Raw genomic sequence first — 19,164 nt, 5'->3', positions numbered from 1 at the left:
CAACTGTCATTTTTTTCGTGATTATCCGGGCCGTAAATGTCGGTCTAATTATTTGTTTGCTTCAAGCCACAATCACTTGGACTTTCTTGTTCAGTAATTTTATCACACTGAACATTGGACAGACCATGTGGGTTCGACCCACATGGAAATGGAAATGATTATGTTTCGAAACATTCAAGAAACAATAGATGTACAGTATCGATCAGTATACAGCAAGGCTGTTTATGGTAATTTTCTTTTAAGCTCTAAACAAATTCTTTGTGCTGTCAAGGGTCAGTCTGTTTATACGGGGCATAGATGTACAGTAACACAAGGCACTGGATGGGGTTTAATAGTCGCAGTCACTACGTATGCCTCAGCAGCCAGGAACGGTCGAAGTGTCGAAATTCAGTAACAATTTCCGACTGCAGGTCGTTTGGTCCACTTGAGACCGTACAGATATTAACTTGGCGATTTCATCACCAAACTCCGAGGAATCGTCTACCGCAAAACCAAAGTAATACTCCGAGTCATTTGGCATTTTGTAAATCAACATAGAAGGGGTTAATTGTAAATCCTTAGTAAGACTTTCCGCCGAAATTCTTTGATAATTTCTGACTGAGTCGAGAACATGGCGATTTTATGGTCTTTTAATATAGTATCCCAAACTATGGAAATTCGTCAACTAGCGAACGAAAGGGCGAAATAGCGAAATAATGAAATGTCACTACGGTTAGCCTAAATATCACTGATAGCTTTCAATAATTGTATGGGCCAACATTGTTAATTGATGTGACATGATTTTTGGAAGCCCTTGGCATTTCCAAACAAGCGTGGAATACTCTCGAGAGGTAACCACAGGTCTCCCAAGCTCCTTGAGCTTCCTTGGGGGCCTGCGAACAGGCTCCCCGTGAGCCCTTATCCCTCCCCGATCGCTTCGCTCACCGAATTCTTCTGTTTCGCGCTCGCCAAATTTTTTTTCCCTCCTCGCCGGGAGCCTGTTCGCAGGCTAAAGGGACCCGAGTCGGACAACCCGCGAATAGGCATGGGAGGACCCATTTCTTAAAACCTGGAAGTGTACCTTAACATAGATGCAGCCAAGCCTAAAAGTGAAGTTCCTAATTACACCGAGTTAAACTGTCTTGAGCCTGCCATCTAACCAGAAACCAGAACCTGGACAGCGGTCAACTTAAAAAAAAAGACACATGAACTCAATGGGCTCTAAGCTTGAGCCCACGATATGGTCACCTTATACTAGGCGTATTCAGAAAAAAGAATTCCGGGCATATAGAATTCATGGTGGGACACATTTAGTCGCCTTCCCCTTTACCCCTGAAATGCTAACCGGAAGCAAACAGCGGTAAATAAATGTTAACCGCAAGCAAACACAGTGTATAGATGCTAACCGCAAGCAAACGGCAGTAAATAAAAGCAAACTATATATGTGTCCTACCATGAATTATATCCCGAATTCCGAGTTCAGATGCTCTGGAGAGTTCTGAGGACTCGTCATGGGAGCTGAGACCCCAAATTGTCGCAGCCGTGGTATCAAAATGAGCTGGGGTAGTTGTCAAAGATGGGACAGGCAAGGCAAAATCACTGGCAAAATCATCTTTTCTCTATTCTTAATACTACAGAAAGCCGTGAAATTCAACCAAATAAGTCAATTTCATCACAAGAGTGATCAATATACATTGGAGCTTTATTTCACTACAAAATTCTATCATTAATTTCGGTACACGAAATCATCTTTTCTCTATAATACTATACACCACTGTGAAGTTCATCCAACTGAAAGAAGTCATTTTCATCACACATGCAACGGACTAGATCAACATTGTGATGTGATCTCTTGACTTTTTGCGAACATTAATTTATCTACTGTCCGATTTTCCCATACAATGAAACTGAAACGAGAGACAAAATTCCTGCCACTAAAAGGGTTATGATAGAGCCACAGAAATTCCTCACTTCTGATTTATCCAGAGAAGTACCAATTATGTGAAATCAAAGTGCACAATGCAAATTGAAAATAATTTTAGAACATTACCTACAAGGTTACACAATATTTACAAAGATTTTCGAGAACTCTCGAAGAATTTTGAAATAAACAGGGTGATGTAACTGTTAGAGTGCAGCCTTAAATCGCTGTTACCCTTTTTACACCAGAATTTCTTACACAGACTGCCTAGGAGCCTTATGGCCCAACAGGCCGCTGCTATTTCTACACCCCACCCCCCCCCCCCGCTCCCACCCCGATGAGATGTTAGTCCATTGCACGGTTCCACCGGAGCACCACCCCTCCCCTCCCCCCCCCTACTCCCACCCCAGCATCAAATTCGCCGGTGCTCGTTTAAACACACGGGTGGAGAGGCACTGAAAGGTAAGGTGCCTCGACCAAGAACACAACACGATGACCCTGGCTAAGAGGTTCTTTGCTTATTCACCTCAATTACTCCAAGTAAGGATACCCGGAGGGAACAAATTTTCCACCTATTCACTCTGCGCTCAAAATGACCGCATACTACCATGGAATATTCCCGTCCAGCATTCCCACTTGGTCAATAAGTACCTATCATACAACCTCGGCATAATAAAAATAACGCGTCATCTGAAGCTGTCCACAAAAATAAATAAAAATATAGAACTAAATTACAGAACTAAATATAGAACTAAATTTCCATTCTTCGATGTTGTTAAAAATCGTCTCCCACACCCGATGGGCAATTGAAGTTTCCTGAGAAAAAACTTTGACGACTTTGAAATTACAGAAGTGCTGTAAGCGATGCCATTTTGGAGGGCTAGTGACAATGGCTACTGGGCTAGTACATCACAGTTACAGCAAGCCCAAAAACTGGTTTTCCGTTTGCATTCTAAAGTAGCCCGTAAGGGGTTCGCAAGCACAGCTTTCCTTTCTTTCATATCCTTTGCATTGCTACGATCTGAGAAACTTCTTCACTATCAACAACTGAGCTTAACAAATACAGTGTTTTGAAAGGAAATAAAACTTAAATACAATAACACACCTAAGAATTACCTCCCATTAAAAAATAACCGTCTATACATATTTCTTTCGTGCTGGTAACACATTATTTAAGTATTTTTTCCATTAATAAATGCTACGAGGGTTGGATGATAGGTCTGTCGTTTAAACGTTTGAAAATGTTCATCTTGTCCTCGGGCCATTTGTATGTAATTTGTGCCCACGGCGGGAGATCCTTTGGGTCGACGCGTGTATTTGGCAGAATAATGCAAACCATTTTACGCAGTGAGCGTGTCTGTGTGTACTCTCTTCGAATCAAGTCGAGTTCGACCCAGCGGATTTCGTGTTCCTGTGGAGTAAACATGTTATTAGAGATTTTACTGTATACTTGCTATGGAATTACTGCGTGGTAAACACCGAATTAACCGTATAAAAACGAACTCTCGAAGCCTTCGGGGAGACAAGTGGAAAATTTTGTCGAAGTGTTTCCATTTCCATAAAGCCTGGTTTTCACTACGACGTGAGCACAATCACAAGCATAACTGATAAACATATCAAAAGGTAGCGAGAACGCCCACAGCACAAGCATGTAGAAAACTGTTTGTTTTTTTTTTCTTCTTGTGCTTGTGCTTATGCTTATGTCAAGCGAGAACGCGCAGCTGTAAGCATCAGCACACGCATAAGTGAAAGTCCGCCATCTTGTTTCATTGTATCGAGGAGGTATAGAACCGAAAACACATACCTACAAATGCTTGTGTTGTGGGCGTCCTCACATTTTATAATAATATAATTTTCATGCAAATCAAACTCATTTTCATAGGCAAAGTTTCGCACAAGGACTCGACTTGAAATCGAAGCAAAGGCTACTCGGAAATGCCTATTTTTGAAAACGTCACGTGTCTTAGTAACATGACGTCATGTTGTTTAATAACAGGCATGCAAACGTGACGTCACTTTGGATCGGTATAACGTGGTAGAAAATAAGGAAATATCGGATTGATCTTTACACTGTACCTGTTGAGAGAATTGCACTCCTTCGAGGTCGCTTGCACACAATCGCAGAAGTTCTGGCGACAGAAAGACCAGTACATTGAGTGCATTCTTAATTTGCTGCTCCGCCCAACGAGTTGGTTTAAGATCGAGTCGCTCGTTAGCATTCATCACGTCCATTTTCACTTTGTAACCATTTTCTCGGAAGTAGTTCACGACATTTGCCACTTGAAGTTGGTACGAGGGACTTTCCGGGTAATAACACGCGTAATAGATTTCAGGACCTACAAAAAAAAAAATTATCAAATTTAAAGGAACTTAGTCACGGTATTTAAAGTTGTTTTGACCACGTGCAAAATTGAAGGAAACCTGAAAATAATAGTTCACTGAGATGGAAAAACACCAAAGAGATAATAATAAACCATAAAAGAACAAGGATGGTTAAGGAAAAAGAAGATTGACACGGATTCGTTTATCGCTTTGACAGCCATTCTGTTCACAATGGTCGGCCCTCTCGTAAAATATCCTGGTCAGCGGAATTACATCCAAAAATTGTTTCCGACCTATCGACCGATCGACCGACCGAGCGAGCGAGTGAATTCTTTCTTCCCCAACTAACTGTTAACCCATTCTAGCTCCGTTACGCTAGCTATCACTGGTCAAAAAACCCTAAATTAAAGGGACAAGGATGGTTGAAAATGGAGAAAATAAACACGGATTACGAACGACGAACTTAAAAAATCTAGGCTAAACTGTTCAAGACGCGCAAAGCGTGATGTAGCCCCTTTTCGTGCCTGGGAAAAAACGACGCAAATAACAACACTCAAACGTTACTGATATCAATAGAAATAAAAATTCAGACATCAAACCTGATTTTTCTCTTGTTATAACTGAAAGACAAAAGCAAAATGATCCAATTCATTAAAACACGCTAAATAGCTTGTAATCCTCCAATTCTCCGAAGGTACAAAAAATACTCGAAAACAGGTTAATGGAAAGACAAGGAACACCATCCTTACCCGGCGGATTTATTGGTTCAACTGCAAAGATGGGAAACAAAAGCAAAATTATCAAATATGTTAAAAACAGAAGAGAATTAAAGGAGTTCAATCACGGTATTTTGAGTTGTTTGGACCACGTGCAAAACTACCTTCAAATTGAACAAACCTAGAATAATAGTTTATTAGGATAGCAAGACACCAAAGAGATAATAACAAACCATAAAGGAACAAGGATGGTTTAGGATGGAGAAGATTAACACGGATTACAAACGATGAACTTGAAAAATTTAGACTAAACTTTCCAAGATGCGCAAACCGAGACGTAGCCCCTTTCAGGACTGGATTACTGACAAACACGTACATTTAGTCTGTTGGCAATAAAGTTCAGTTTTGAAGCACGTTTGCTCTATAAATTTGATAAATAACGCTATTGAAATGTTGCACAGTAACAACCAGCCTGATCAAGTTTGATAGTTTTAAGCTTCCCTCAGAGCCTCATAAATTTATAAAGTCTAACTCTCTAATCTTTTCAAAGTTCGTCTTCAAACTTTGCAAAGTTATCGATATTTACGTAAATCACGAGCAGTTTAACGAGTTCATACAAGTTACTTATTTAAGGTGGCTAGCCAACTTCATGAGATAAAAGGTTACCATAGCAACGATACAACCTGTTAAAAACACCCTTATTTTAAGCTTTAAGTACTTACATTTCATAAGTGGCGCGGTGAAGCCATTTTTCAACGTCAAGCATATTAAGATACAACTTTTTGTAAAGTTCAAAAAATTCTGAAGGTAGGAATCAGAGACATTTCAAATTTTCGAACATTTAAGGTTGCCCTGAACCCTACCTACAAAATCTTTTAACCTTTGCAAAAAGTTGTATCTAATAACATGCTCATCACAATTCGTGATAAAAAGTTTGTGTGATACCAACATAGCAACATCAGTTGATAACGAATGGTAGTATTGACCTGCCAAAGGTTTGGGCGTAAACGCTCCAACAGAACAAGATATTACATAACTTATCTAGTGTCCTACCTGGCGGTGCAGATGGATTGAAAATCCTGGAATTTATCGGCTCATGTGCCTGGTCACTGTCTGTTTATAACAAAAATGATCAATGGAAAGACAAACATAATAGTAATGAGAATAATAGGAGAGATTTGATTGAGGCATTAACTCACAAAGCTTTAAGATGCAGTACTTGTAAACTAGTCATATCATAACAGCAATTGTTAGTACGGGAGAGAAGCGATGGGGCAGTGGTGCGAGCGCTCGCCTTGCGTGCCCGAGTTCGAAGCCTAGAACTGGCGTCATTAGGGGGTATCACTACGCGGCTTTATTTTGGTTCTTGCCTTGCCCCGAGGGGTTTTTCTCCAGATTCTCGAGTTTTTCCTCCCTCCGCAAAAATAAACACTCCAATTCCAATTCGATAAGGAAACAGTTAACGAAGAGCGTTTCTGTGGGATGTGCCAGTGCAAATTCCAAATCATTAAAAATACAGTCGAACCTTCAATTGCGACCACCTCTCCTCGATCAGCGACAGGTTTTCAAAAGTTTCCACGTCAAATCACCATATTCGGAACCTCTTGTAAGCGACTACCTCTCGTACGCGACCACGACCACTTTTAGAGCTAAAAGTTTGACATTTTCTTTTGTTTTTAACCTCCTGTAAGCGACCACTTGACAGATAATAGAGCAGAAATTGGATAATAAGGTGTTGTAGTTTATCAGAAGCGAACTATGATACTCTGAATAAAAACCTTTGAAAAGCTCAAATATTTTTGTGGGTTTACACGGGCATTGGCGCATAGGGAAAGTCTCGGCAGTTACCAGATGTCACCGGGGAAACTTTTGACGCAATATGGTCAAACCTCTCGTAAGCGACCACCTATAGTAAGCGACAACCTAGGCTTGACATTTTCGGTGGTCGCTTCAGGGAGGTTTAACTGTATTTACATAGAATAATCTTCCAAAATGGCCACCCCATAGGTTATGTTTGGACACAGCTCTAAAGCGAGACATAATTTTCTACCGATTTCATAGCCCCTACTGCGAGGCTTGTTCTGGGCGTTAAGCATTAGTATACCAACCTGGAAAACAAGTACGGAAAGGCCTCAGCAAGTTGATTTGTTTCAGATAAAACAAAACTGCAAACACTAGCAGCAAAAAACCAAATGCTGCACCCAAAATGGCGGCTATAAGTTTGGTGGGTACGTCTGCGGAGAGAATGTCATTACCATGAGATAACACCATCTTCATAACAAGTGATAGACACCCGCAGAAATAACTCGCATCAACGCTATGCAGAATATAAACAAGTAGGTTATAACTATCTATTACATCTGTTTAGGTAAAAGGCAAAGTCTGCATACGAGCCAAGTGGCCCATCAGGCCGGAGCTTATCCCGGTTTCTGTAGCATGAAGTGACTGGAAATATTTCTACTTCCCCCTGGATGGGATGCTAGTCCATTGCAGGGTTACCCCCAACATTAAGTTCGCCGGTACCCATTTACAAGAGGAAAGTGTCTTGCCCAAGAACACAACACAATGTCCCCGACCAGGGCTTGAACCCGGACCGCTTGATCTGGAAACCAACACGCCTCCACTTGCATCAGGGTAAACAAGCAAATTTTAGGACAGCAGGGGAACTGGAGTTTCCTTTCTGCTCGGTTTACTTTATTTTCCACATACAAACAATATTCATGTCCAAAAGAAACCTTTCAATTAAGCACAAACCAAAAAAAACTATATGGGATGGCTGCGCGACCTGAAAGGAAAACAGGGTTACAAGGTTTAAACTAGAGGTGTTTATAAACTTTGTGACAGATACAGCTCGCTTTTCTACCAACAAAGTGAGTAACACAGGTTTACCTTTTACCAAAACAAAGAAATGTAAACAATAAGGACATTCTGGTTTAAATTCATGGTTGATTTTACTTCTTACGCTTGGAAACACAATAACATTTTATGAATTTTGTTTCATTTATGAGAGATACAACTGCTTCGTTTTCTATTCCTACAACACAGCCACAAGCACAAGAATGATGCAGGATGCATGCTGACAAGAATAGTCACATTCGTTCTTCTAAAATTGTTTTCACTACAAATCATCACAGTATAATAAGGATAAACTTCAGATTGAATGGACGGGAAAGAACAGTTTTGTTAATAGACTGTGACTATTCTGTTGATTATTGATTGACTGACCTAATTTTTACAGTTTCTGACGTTATCTTGCTTGGGGGCAAACACAGTAAAGATTGTAGTGAATGTATGAGAAAAGTTAAAAGTGTGATACCCAATAAGTTGAGAGTGATTGACTTTCTGAGTATTTTATGAGTTACAAGGAAAAGATACCCAGCAGAAAGTTTTATGGTCAAATTTGAAGAACATAGATTTTCTGCGAAGCAATGGAGGAATTGCTCTTTTGATTTTTCATATAAATCAGTCTCTAAATTTTCCCGTGAAATGCGACTCGCTTTTACAGACAAATGTATGGAAAAAAGACAAATGAAAACCTCAATAATAATAAAAAATCTTTTTTTTGCAAGATGATTCCCAGATCAAGATGGAAGAGAAATCGTTTGTAACCCAGTCAAAGATTCTGGCAAGTCACTACAATAAAAGGACAATAACTAGGACACCCTCTACGGTCTCACCGCTTGACGTTGGAGGAAACGTTGGTGGAGGCCTCGGCGTGGTACCTGGAAATGAAGCAAACAATTCTGTTACTATCATTACACCTACTGTACTATTTTAATAACTTTAAGTTGTTAATCTATTGAAGGTAGTAGGAGGTCTTGTTAATATTGAGATGAAAATGAGGATTCTTATGGGTAAGGACTGTATGCCCGCTGCTTTGTCAGTCCTCTTTTTGGCTGACTTAAGCTCGTTGGCATTAACACTATAACTGTTATCCGCCGCTCCACCACACCCTAGAGATGCTAATTCCATTGAGGATTCCATACACCTTGGTTGAGAACAACACAGTTAGAGTAACAAATCTTGCCCAGGAACAAAACACAATGACGAGAGGTCTGGGTTCAAAGCCGAAAGTCTCCTACCCTGCTGACCGTCGTTGCTGCTTTAAATGGCTGATGCTATCATTGGTAAACAAGCCCTTCGCAAGGGTCGATGCAATTTCTGCTCTTACTAGTTTAGGCCTGGATAAAGGTCCAAACTGCATTGTGCTTATTATATAATATAACAAGATCTAGAAGAAACAATTATCATGTCCAACTTTGTAATGGTCAGGTGGGCATTTTTGTGTACTTAAAATTCTCCCAGATTTCGCTAAATAAAAGTGATAATATAACAGTGAAGGGAATATAATAGAGGAGGGAATATTCTGACCGAAATTTGCCGTTCCATTTTGACAAACCGGTTCACTGCCCTAATTCTTGTAGGCAATCCGGAAAAGGAATAAAAAATGGTAAGAGCCACTCCTTTTGGTTGGCCCGGTTTAATCGAAAAATGTCGTTCCATTTTCCTAGGGAATTCCCACTGGTTTCTGACCGGTCACTCTGGCATAATGGTAAGCACCCAAATATACGTTTACAATCGTGGGTTTTTGTCTTGTTTATTGTTCGAGAATTTTCGCGCCAAATTTTACATGAAATTATAAATTGACGCTGAAATTTCGCGCCAAAATTAAGGAGTGAATTTGTCACCCATGATATTACATTGTATAAACTCATCGCACAGTGTTTTAGACAACAGCGAATCTCTCATGAAAAGTACCGCTTGTGTCAACCTTTTGTTTCCATGCCGGTAGACTAAGGACGAGCGCCAAAGACAGAAACGGGTGTACTGCTCTCCAGTAATCGAACGCCTACAAATCTTAAAATCAACCGGCGACAATTACGGTCCACCTAACGACATTTACATTCAGCCTGTGGCGTTTTACCCATGAACCGAGCAATTAATTGTACCCACATACGTAAATGGGAGATTTCCGATCTAGATGTATTACACATGGTTCAGATATTTAAATTACAATTCTTCCCCAAAGTGTGTTTCCGGTCACCTTTTAACTTTTATGACAAAGCCTAACTACTTCTGTACATACCCTCTGTCAGCCCCTTGGTGTACCGTGGTGGTGTCATTAGCCCTGAAAAATAAGACAATATATCAGCAGCACATTTCGACGATTGCATAAGTATTGATATTTGAAACATGTTTGACCATCCAAATACTACGTCTATAGACCGATGTAGGGCATATATGAAAGACCGCATATATGTAAATCACAGTCGAAATATAAGATGAATGAAATCACTCCTTCCAGTCTGTAAGTCATGGCTTTTTTGCCTGAAAAACGTCAAAGCTGCAACGAAATTCAAAGCCATGGCCTCCGTGATACTGGTGCGTTGATCTACCAAATTAGCTTTGAAGAAGAAGACAGAAACCTCTAAAACGGAGAGGCTTTATGCACAATGTGGACAGGATAAACGACAGAAATAAGTCTCAAGCACAACACTTATCCGTCTAAGACTTGTGCACAACGAAGGCTGCTATTCTCGGACTGAAAAACTTAAAGTGTGAGGTTTATAAAATACTTTAACCGAGAGCTTTTAGCCTTTCAATTGTTTCTGGGGTAATTCTTTTTCTACTGAATTATCTTGCATAAACATCAAAAACATTTCTTGCCCATTGACAAGGTACAACGGTTGCATTTCTCGGACACTCATTGGCTAACCTTGTATACCTCGGTTTAAGAGCATGGCAAACAATCAAGGTCATAAATAAGTCACTATCCTTCACTTGCTTTTGTTAATGAACTTCGTCAAAGCATTGTCAAACAGGTATTGTATCTTATCACTAAACAAGACAACCACTACTTACTCACCGAGGTACTTCGGTTTATCTTTGATGTAAACAGCTAATTTCATTCTTTCGTAATCGATAGTTGAATTCACGGACACTGGAAGAGCGACAACCTATGAGAATAAACATGAACTCACGTCACGGATTAATTAATTATTTAATTAATCAGATCAAGTTAAAGATTTTAACCGAGATGTATAAGGTCATGCAGTTAGTTAAAAGAGGACGACTTAGACCAACCTCGTTCCCAGGGTCTTCTCTCTACCTCGAGAAAGTACCCTGGTTGTGGCTGGTCACGGGTCTGCTAGGTTTTAGCAGATTCCAGAGATGTGATTGAAGGGAGGGACTGGGTCCGCGGACTACCTATGGACCGGTCCACGGAATCCCCCTACGGACCCTCTCTACGGACCACCCCCCAAAATATAATAAAAATAAGAAATAAATATTTCAGTTACGGGTTGTGTAATAGATTACTCGTGAAGGCGAAATTTCGAACGTTACATTGTGCAAATGGGCAGACCTGGATTCAGGCTCGGGTGCAATTTATATAATTACACATTGCCATTTCCTACGAAAGGCGCGTACGGGGAAGTCTCCGGGAAGCCTCGAAATTTGTGTTCTTTCCCCTCTGCCGTTTTGTTCAGCCCATCCTCCCGTGGGTTCGTGAACTCGTTCCAGGTTTCACAATTTACCCAGCGGAATAACAGATACAAACAAGAATAAACGGCCTAAAAATATATTAGACAACCCATAAGTGAAATCTTTATTTATTACTTTTACACTATTTTAGGGTGGTCCGTAGAGGGTGTCCGTAGGGGTTGTCCATGGTAGTAAAAAGAGCTAAGGCTGGTGTTGCTTGCTCTCTCGATATTGTAAATTTATTTGTTTTATTTATTTATCACTTACCTTTAAATGGATGATCTCGGCGTTCTTTGTAGAGCTGATGTTCACACTGGTTTGGTTCTAGACCAGAACAACAGAACAATTTTGACTTTCTATCAAGAATTCATCCCTGCACATGCAACCAAAATCACACCCCAACGATGCGTGGGGAAGGGTGGGGGTATTTGGTGAACCTCCCTTGAATCTTCGCTGTAAGAGACAGAGCCATCATGAAACTAAAACTGGCTGGGATCGCTTTGGAACAGACCCAAAACGCCACGGAAACACAAGTAACTGCGAAGAGTCGAAGGGAGTCATTTTTGTGAAGTTTATATGAAATAATTCATATATGAACTGCGGTATGAGAGTGAAGAGTGAAGAATTATTTCATATAAACTTCACATCATTTCACTCCTCACGGGAAGATATGAACTCAATTAATTGACCTCGCTCCCAATGTGTGGCTTCATAGCTCGGTTGGTAGAGCATCGCACCGGTATCGCGAAGGTCACGGGTTCGAATCCCGTTGAAGCCCTGATTTTTTCAGGCTTCTTCTTTGCAATTGCTTAAATTGGAAAATTAACTGCGATGGTCATTCTTCACTCTCATCTACAACCGCAGTTCATATATGAATTATTTCATATAAACTTCACATCATTTCACTCCTCACGGGAAGATATGAACTCAATTAATTGACCTCGCTCCCAATGTGTGGCTTCATAGCTCGGTTGGTAGAGCATCGCACCGGTATCGCGGAGGTTACGGGTTCGAATCCCGTTGAAGCCCTGATTTTTTCAGGCTTCTTCTTTCCAATTGCTTAAATCGGAAAATTAACTGCGATGATCATTCTTCACTCGGAGTCATTTTTATTGAACTCCTTTTCCATATTTCGAACTGTTTTATATGACCGTTACATTTCCATACAAACCCTAATATTTATGCTGTTACGTCAATGAGTGTCATATATTAACACGTTTACGGCTCCCAAGGAGTTGGGACACCTGTGGTATAAATGGAGACCAACGGATGTCAGTAATGCCCAGGGGTAACCCTGCGATGGACTAACATCCCCGTAAGGGCGGGAACGTCTATTTCTGGTCGCTTTATACTGCGACAAAAACTGGGATAACTCTGACGGTATGGACTACTTGAACCCACTCAGAATTTACCTTACCTTTGAAATAATTTGACAGTCAGCTCGGTTATCTTCCGCTATTTCTGCTGGACTACCAGTGACATAAAGAATGTAATAGCCAATCCAAAGAAGCGAGGATCCTGACAAAAAATTGGTATGAAATATATAAAGGCCAGTCATTCAGAAGAAATGTTAGTAATGTGCTATTATTGAAGATTTCCAACTAAAATGGAATAAGTTATTGTAATACGATATGAATCAATCTGCTATGAAAAAAATTATTACGTAGACGAAGAAAAAAGGGGGGAAACACGGTCGGATCTAGTGGGAGGGTGCACCCCCCTGAGATGAAGTCTTCTCCTTCGTATTCGCTTTTAAAATTTGTTTACTTCACTAGTTACACCATTCCTTAGTGGTGCACCCCTCCTAAGAAAAATCCTAAATCCGCCCTTAGGAGGGAAGGACAAGGGGGAGCCAGAGGAGGGAAGAAAGAGTAGACGCGTGGGAGTACTGTAAGTAGTGTAAGTAGCAGTGTTGATAACGTAAGAAGTGTAAGTAGACGTACTGCATTCTAAGTAGTGTAAGAACGGAACTTTGGAGGACAAGATACTGGCGTTATGCCATATTCGTATTCTCGGTATGGGACTGGAACTAGCTTGCAATTGAGGCTCACGCGAGGGAATATCATTAAAAATACATTAACGCAATTTACATTTGAAAAAACTCACCGCATTAGCCTCATTGGCAAGCTACTTCCAGTCCACTACCGAGGATACGAATTGTTTTATCGCACGAGGATATTCTTTTTTCATAACTACATTTTTATTAGTACCGTTGTAAGGACTCCAGGAGACCTCTGCAAACCACTCAGGATTGTTTCCACTCCTATGAAAGGCGACTGTTGTATTTTTGACCTCCCAGTCAGGAAGGACACGATTGAAGCGACACTCTGTGGATTGACGAAACAACACAGAACTATTTTGTGTGTTGCAGGAAACTATCTTCTCAAACTCATCAATAATTCATCAAGTTTAAACAAAGAAAATCATGACCGTGACGGTGTTTGGATATCTGATCTTAATAGACCAATTTCGATATATTAATATTCAGCCTGGAACAATAGACCTCAGCACGAGGCTCCGGGGAATAAATGCAGAGTTTGTGGGTTTATTCCCCGGAGCCTCGTGCTGAGGGCTATTGTTTCAGGCTGAATTTTAGTAAATCGAAATTGGTCTATTAGCATAGATTTTTACGATTTTATTTCTCCGTTTTCTCCTTAGTTTTGGTTTCGATTGAGAAGATATATTAAACACTCAAGACAGTGTTTGACCACATTTCCAAACACCTCGAAGTTCGTCAAAAATACTCCGCTGCTCGTCGTATTTTCAACTCTCTTCTCGGTGTTTGGAAATGCGGTCAAACACAGTCTTTCGTGTTTGAAATATTACTTCAAAAAAGCTTCTTGAAATATTTAAAAGAAGAGAGATAGTGTTTCATCACATTTCCAAACACCGTCAAGAGAGTTGAATAATAAATGACGCCGGCAGTAGAGTTTTTCAACGAAATTGAACGAAATAAGAAAGTTGATGAAACTCCACGTCGATTTTGGGTAGGGAACTGGAATTGAGAGCGCGTGCAGAGAAACCTTTGTTACCCAGGCCCTACGTGAACGTCTGGAGCAAAATGAAGCATTGGCTTCCTGAATAACCCTTGATGTTGCTCCTATTCTAAGATTTAACAACTCTTACGTTTTGCCTGTTTAAGGACATCTCGACGAGACCTTAGATGGCGACGAGAGACATTAGAGAGGACTCCTACAAAAAAAGAAATATTTCAAAAGTCAATCTTAAAGAAGCTCAGTCACAGTTTGCGCATATTGAAAAGTTTAGCCTCAATTTTTTAAATTCGTTGCTTGTAATCCGTGTCAATCTTCTCCATCCTTAGCCATCCTTGTTTCTTTATGGTTTATCATTATCTCTTTGGTGTTTTTCTATCTTATTAAACTGTTTTCAGGTTTCCTACCATTTAAAGGTAATTTTGTATGTGGCCAAAATAACTCAAAATACCGTGACTGAGCTCCTTTAACAATCAAATTGCAAATTTAAAAAAATTAATCTGTTCACATATTACTTTCAAAATGGCAAGGAAGTTAAACCGGCCATTTCCGGATGGAAACAGTTTCTAGAGTACTTTCTAACAGTTACTCTTTGTGACGATAGAATATTGGTATTACACGAATGTCACATCATTACTGAACAAGTGACATAATAGGTTACCACTGCAACCGCACGTCCTAGTAATAACACCTTTCATTTTAGCTTTAAAGATGATTTCCAGTCCGTACTGCGCACTCTCAAGAGTTTGTTTACGTGTTTTGTTTTGACTCATGTAAGACGTCACAAAATGTAACATTTCGCAACTATCTACATGAAGTCCATTCAAAGTTTCATGTCAACCGCCATTATGGATGCGAAGCTTTATGCTTCGTTCTTTCTGATATTACTGGATTAAACAACTTCGTAGCTGTAAAAATCAAAGAAAACTGTTGGAAAAAGAATTTAAAATGCCTCAAAGATAAGGCAAGCGGTTCGTAACGAATAACATCGATTCGCATTCTATCCTAATTGGGGTGCTGAGACTGCGCAGTACGGACTGGAAATCATCTTTAAGTGCTTATTTCTTAAAACAAAGGGCTTTGTAACATAAACGTTTTATTGTAAAATTGTTATTAGTGTGATAAGATAAAAAAGGTTTGCAGAGTTTTAAAAAAATATTTTACAGCTTTTTTCTACGTGACAGAAAAAACGTTTTGTTAACCCAAATTTTTTTCCTGGTTGGTCTTTCAGATAAATAAAGCTTTCTTTATCATTATTTCTGACCTGCGTTGCTGTTAAAAGTACACATTTCTTCACAAGAAGCAGAAGAAGATGCCTATAAAGACAAACCAACAAACAACCGAATCAGCAAATTCAAATCAATCTTGAGGGTTCTAACAACTACTGAATTAAAACACAAACTCGAGGTCGTTTCTGTAGGCGTCAGACAAAATTCCTTGTTTTCGTGCCGTTTACACAATTCATTTGACCTTAACACTTGAGCCCTAATCTCTCAATCGAAGAATTTTGTGAATGAAAACTTAATTCCTTGTACAGGGGGATAACATCACCGCTATAAATACGTTTAACATTTCGACCTCTGCCCGCATCAAAGGCATGAAGAACATCATCAAGATTTTTCTACCACTTTCCCATGACTACATGAGTTATTTCTTTCCCAGTCCTCAATCCAACGTCGTCTGATTCACTTTGGGCATAGTTTAAAGGGGGAAATAGCTATGAAGTACTGAATCTGTTTTTGTTCGCTCTATTTTGCCTTGGACCGTGCGCAAATCACAATCTGCTGGCAGCTAACCAGTAGAAACGTTTCGGTTACGTAATCATGGCTCAGTGCATGAGCACAAAACAAAAGATTGTGCGCGGCCGTGGACCTCCCTACAAAAATCTTGCTTCCTTTGTTTACGCCATTGAAGTTTTCCGGGCTAACAAACCACTCCCCTCTATTTACTATCATTTTGATTAGTGTGCTGTAGATAAAAGCTAATCGGACTGGTGCTGTTGATCAAAATCAAAATAATGTTTAGTAATGTTTCTTTGATTTCGACAAGGCAAAATTTCACAGAAATCTATTCATTCTGGCAAATTGTGACGTAGCCAAATTATTAACTATCGAGCGGAGAGATAGTTATGGTCACATTTTACATCCTAGTTAAGATTTCGTGCCGTGGATGACGCAGAATCTCTCTCCTCGCCCGAAAAACGTGCGACAACATGACCTCTTGAACCCAACAGCCTTCCTACGTGCAGTGTAATCAATAGCTCTGTATACCTGAAGTGTTTGAGTCGGATTTCTTCCAACTAAACTTTTGCGGGAAGCATTTTTCAAATTAAATGGAAATTATTTTGTTCAAATATACTTATAGTTTTAGTAAATTCTTTGAAAACCAGCCTTCAGGTAGGGCTGTAGCCGGAAAAACATTATGACTGAGGCAATGTCCATGAAAAAAATTATGACTGAGGCAAGGTCCATGGTTCAATTCTCTTCCGAGCTATTTAGGGGGTTTATGATGGCTACTACTAAGAAAAATGAAACAAAATTGCTGAAGCAAGTGCGTCGGTTTGCCTGTTATAAGCTAAGGCCCTAGCATAACGTGTTCTGTTTTGCGCGTAGCCACAAGTCACGTGCAGTTACTATCATTACCGAATTAGATTGAAATACCATCGACATGTTCTAAAGCTACAATGCAACTTGCTCAACACGATGGAAACGTCAATTCGGCTGGGTTAGTTTGGTCTTCGATATGTTCCATCGTCCGCTTCTATGTTTGTTATCGATTATTACAAAACATCGCAGACACTGCAATATTCATTGCACGAGTGCTTTCGGCCACGCGCGAGTTCGCGAAACGGATGCTTTCAACGCTTGACGAGAGAGACATGCAAACGGAAACCAAAATCTTGGGTAGTTAGGCAGAGCGGCCAAGCTTAGGTTGGTTAGGGATGTTTTGATGTTAAACTGCAAAAAGAGATAGACTTTCTCGAAATCAAAACGTAAGTGAGCTGCGTGTAAAACACTCGATATGGCTAACGTAATTATCGCTTCCGCAAGCCGGACCAAGGTTTCGGTCTGTAAATTGGCTATGAACGGAAGCATTTCAAAATAAAGAGACCAGCTGAAAGTACTTTTAGTTTAATCGACAAGTTTTTTATGCGGTTATATTGGCTTAAACTCTTATTTTTGGTTTGCGCGCCGAAGAAGCAAATTTACGTGGATCCAAAAAAATGTTCCCAGCTGTCACGCGCACCGATCAGATCCTTGCATGTCGTAGACTGAGAAGTGATTAAAAAAAAAAAACAATGCCCATTGTTTGCGCGGTTCTGGTTGCAATGACACGAGCAAACCGGGCTAGATATTTTCCCTTAAAACTTGCTATTTACCGATTGGTACAAGAGGAGAAAAATCTCGGCTCACCTCGCTATCCTGGGATGGCAATCGAAGCACACGGTCCGAGCACAGACACAGTCGGCGGCCTCTTGTGGACACTTCCTTTGATCGCTCTGTCCCTGAAGTCAGTAGCATCGATATCGCTAGAAGTACTAGCAGCACTCTAAAGGCCATGTCGACGTAATATTGATAATCAGTCAAATTTTGAGGCAGCAAGCGATGAACCATCGACAGATTCAGACCTGAAACAAAATGTCAGTCTCAGGGATGTTTGATAATCTTCAGTCTGCAGTCATGATCAGGGCAAGAACGCTTCGGAAATAGTTCAGATATCTACGTCCACAGATAGTTTCTTCGGGAGTTGATGATTGAATACAATGATTCGGGAGCTATCAAACAAATAAAAAGAGGTTCTGGTTCGCTCTGGCTCAAAATTTTAAATCAGTACTTCCATGTGATTTCCTCGAGATGGCGCGTCGGTGGCGACCTACGTCATATCCAAGAAAACCAAAACTAAGGCCCTTGCCAAAAAACCTCAACAGTTAGTACTACCTTGTGTTAATCCACTGAAGACAAGGTTTGTTTTCCACCAGATTGTAAGTTAAGAGTTTCTTCGTTGCTTTCCGCTTTCACAAGTTTATGCCTGTATGCCTGTGTGCCTGTGAATTTTGCCTGTGTACATTGACAGCAGTAAATGGAAAATCATTCGATGTGTCACGAACAGGCTCCTTCGAGTCATGGATATGCGATATGCGGAAGCATATCGAACAACAATGCATTCCTGACTAGCAAATAATCTTTCAGGCAACCAATAACACGTAGAGTATATTGGAACTTAAATGTGAGTGATTGACGGGAATAGTCCAGTATTGAAGAGGGATTTGAGCCAGTTCAATTTACTCGATCACCCCACAAGATAAGCCAAAATGACATTGGAAACACTCACTCGCTAAAATTTTTGAATTCTTAAAAACTTATAGGGCCTCTTTGAACTTGAGCGTCTATCACGGCCGCTGGTCCGACCACTTTTCCTGCATTGAGCAGTTTTGACAGGTCCTAAGAAACGGAACAACTGTCATTTTTTTCGTGATTATCCGGGCCGTAAATGTCGGTCTAATTATTTGTTTGCTTCAAGCCACAATCACTTGGACTTTCTTGTTCAGTAATTTTATCACACTGAACATTGGACAGACCATGTGGGTTCGACCCACATGGAAATGGAAATGATTATGTTTCGAAACATTCAAGAAACAATAGATGTACAGTATCGATCAGTATACAGCAAGGCTGTTTATGGTAATTTTCTTTTAAGCTCTAAACAAATTCTTTGTGCTGTCAAGGGTCAGTCTGTTTATACGGGGCAT

General features: G+C 40.2%; 3 protein-coding genes across 3 annotated transcripts; all 3 read right to left on the bottom strand.

Annotated features, from left to right (window-relative positions):
- Positions 1-3,089: 3,089 nt before the first annotated feature.
- Positions 3,090-5,704, bottom strand: LOC145489277 (uncharacterized). The gene is made up of 5 exons (XM_081468239.1): positions 5,661-5,704; positions 5,103-5,119; positions 4,972-4,992; positions 3,977-4,236; positions 3,090-3,311 (listed from the first exon to the last, which is right to left on the bottom strand). The coding sequence occupies exons 1-5, from the start codon at positions 5,702-5,704 to the stop codon at positions 3,099-3,101; spliced, it is 555 nt and encodes a 184-aa protein (XP_081324365.1). The 3' UTR covers positions 3,090-3,098.
- A 65-nt stretch (positions 5,705-5,769) lies between these two features.
- LOC145489098 (uncharacterized) lies at positions 5,770-8,733 on the bottom strand. The gene is made up of 3 exons (XM_081468009.1): positions 8,616-8,733; positions 7,047-7,172; positions 5,770-6,051 (listed from the first exon to the last, which is right to left on the bottom strand). The coding sequence occupies exons 1-3, from the start codon at positions 8,692-8,694 to the stop codon at positions 5,897-5,899; spliced, it is 360 nt and encodes a 119-aa protein (XP_081324135.1). The 5' UTR covers positions 8,695-8,733; the 3' UTR covers positions 5,770-5,896.
- Positions 8,734-12,050: 3,317 nt separating this feature from the next.
- Positions 12,051-18,180, bottom strand: LOC145489093 (uncharacterized). The gene is made up of 5 exons (XM_081468001.1): positions 17,828-18,180; positions 15,679-15,730; positions 14,548-14,613; positions 13,632-13,748; positions 12,051-12,939 (listed from the first exon to the last, which is right to left on the bottom strand). Exons 1-5 carry the CDS (start codon positions 18,026-18,028, stop codon positions 12,830-12,832), a joined length of 546 nt encoding a protein of 181 aa, XP_081324127.1. The 5' UTR covers positions 18,029-18,180; the 3' UTR covers positions 12,051-12,829.
- Positions 18,181-19,164: the final 984 nt, after the last annotated feature.

The sequence above is a fragment of the Orbicella franksi genome, chromosome 6 (genome assembly GCF_964199315.1).
Source record: "Orbicella franksi chromosome 6, jaOrbFran1.1, whole genome shotgun sequence".
NCBI lineage: Eukaryota > Metazoa > Cnidaria > Anthozoa > Scleractinia > Merulinidae > Orbicella > Orbicella franksi.
This window is presented reverse-complemented; position numbering and strand designations above follow the sequence as displayed.

Excerpts from the sequence above, each read along its gene's own strand:
- LOC145489277 (XM_081468239.1), bottom strand. The coding sequence starts at position 5,704 with ATGCTTGACGTTGAAAAATGGCTTCACCGCGCCACTTATGAAAT. Across the intron at positions 4,237-4,971 it reads TGAACCAATAAATCCGCCGG|GTCCTGAAATCTATTACGCG; the intron begins GTAAGGATGGTG and ends TTTTTTTTGTAG. Across the intron at positions 3,312-3,976 it reads GAGTGCAATTCTCTCAACAG|GAACACGAAATCCGCTGGGT; the intron begins GTACAGTGTAAA and ends TTTACTCCACAG.
- LOC145489098 (XM_081468009.1), bottom strand. The coding sequence starts at position 8,694 with ATGATAGTAACAGAATTGTTTGCTTCATTTCCAGGTACCACGCCGAGG. Across the intron at positions 7,173-8,615 it reads GTTTCCTCCAACGTCAAGCG|ACGTACCCACCAAACTTATA; the intron begins GTGAGACCGTAG and ends TTCTCTCCGCAG. Across the intron at positions 6,052-7,046 it reads TTTCCGTACTTGTTTTCCAG|ACAGTGACCAGGCACATGAG; the intron begins GTTGGTATACTA and ends TGTTATAAACAG.
- LOC145489093 (XM_081468001.1), bottom strand. The coding sequence starts at position 18,028 with ATGGTTCATCGCTTGCTGCCTCAAAATTTGACTGATTATCAATATTAC. Across the intron at positions 14,614-15,678 it reads TACTTTTAACAGCAACGCAG|GAGTCCTCTCTAATGTCTCT; the intron begins GTCAGAAATAAT and ends CTTTTTTTGTAG. Across the intron at positions 12,940-13,631 it reads CTCCTGGAGTCCTTACAACG|GATCCTCGCTTCTTTGGATT; the intron begins GTACTAATAAAA and ends ATTTTTTGTCAG.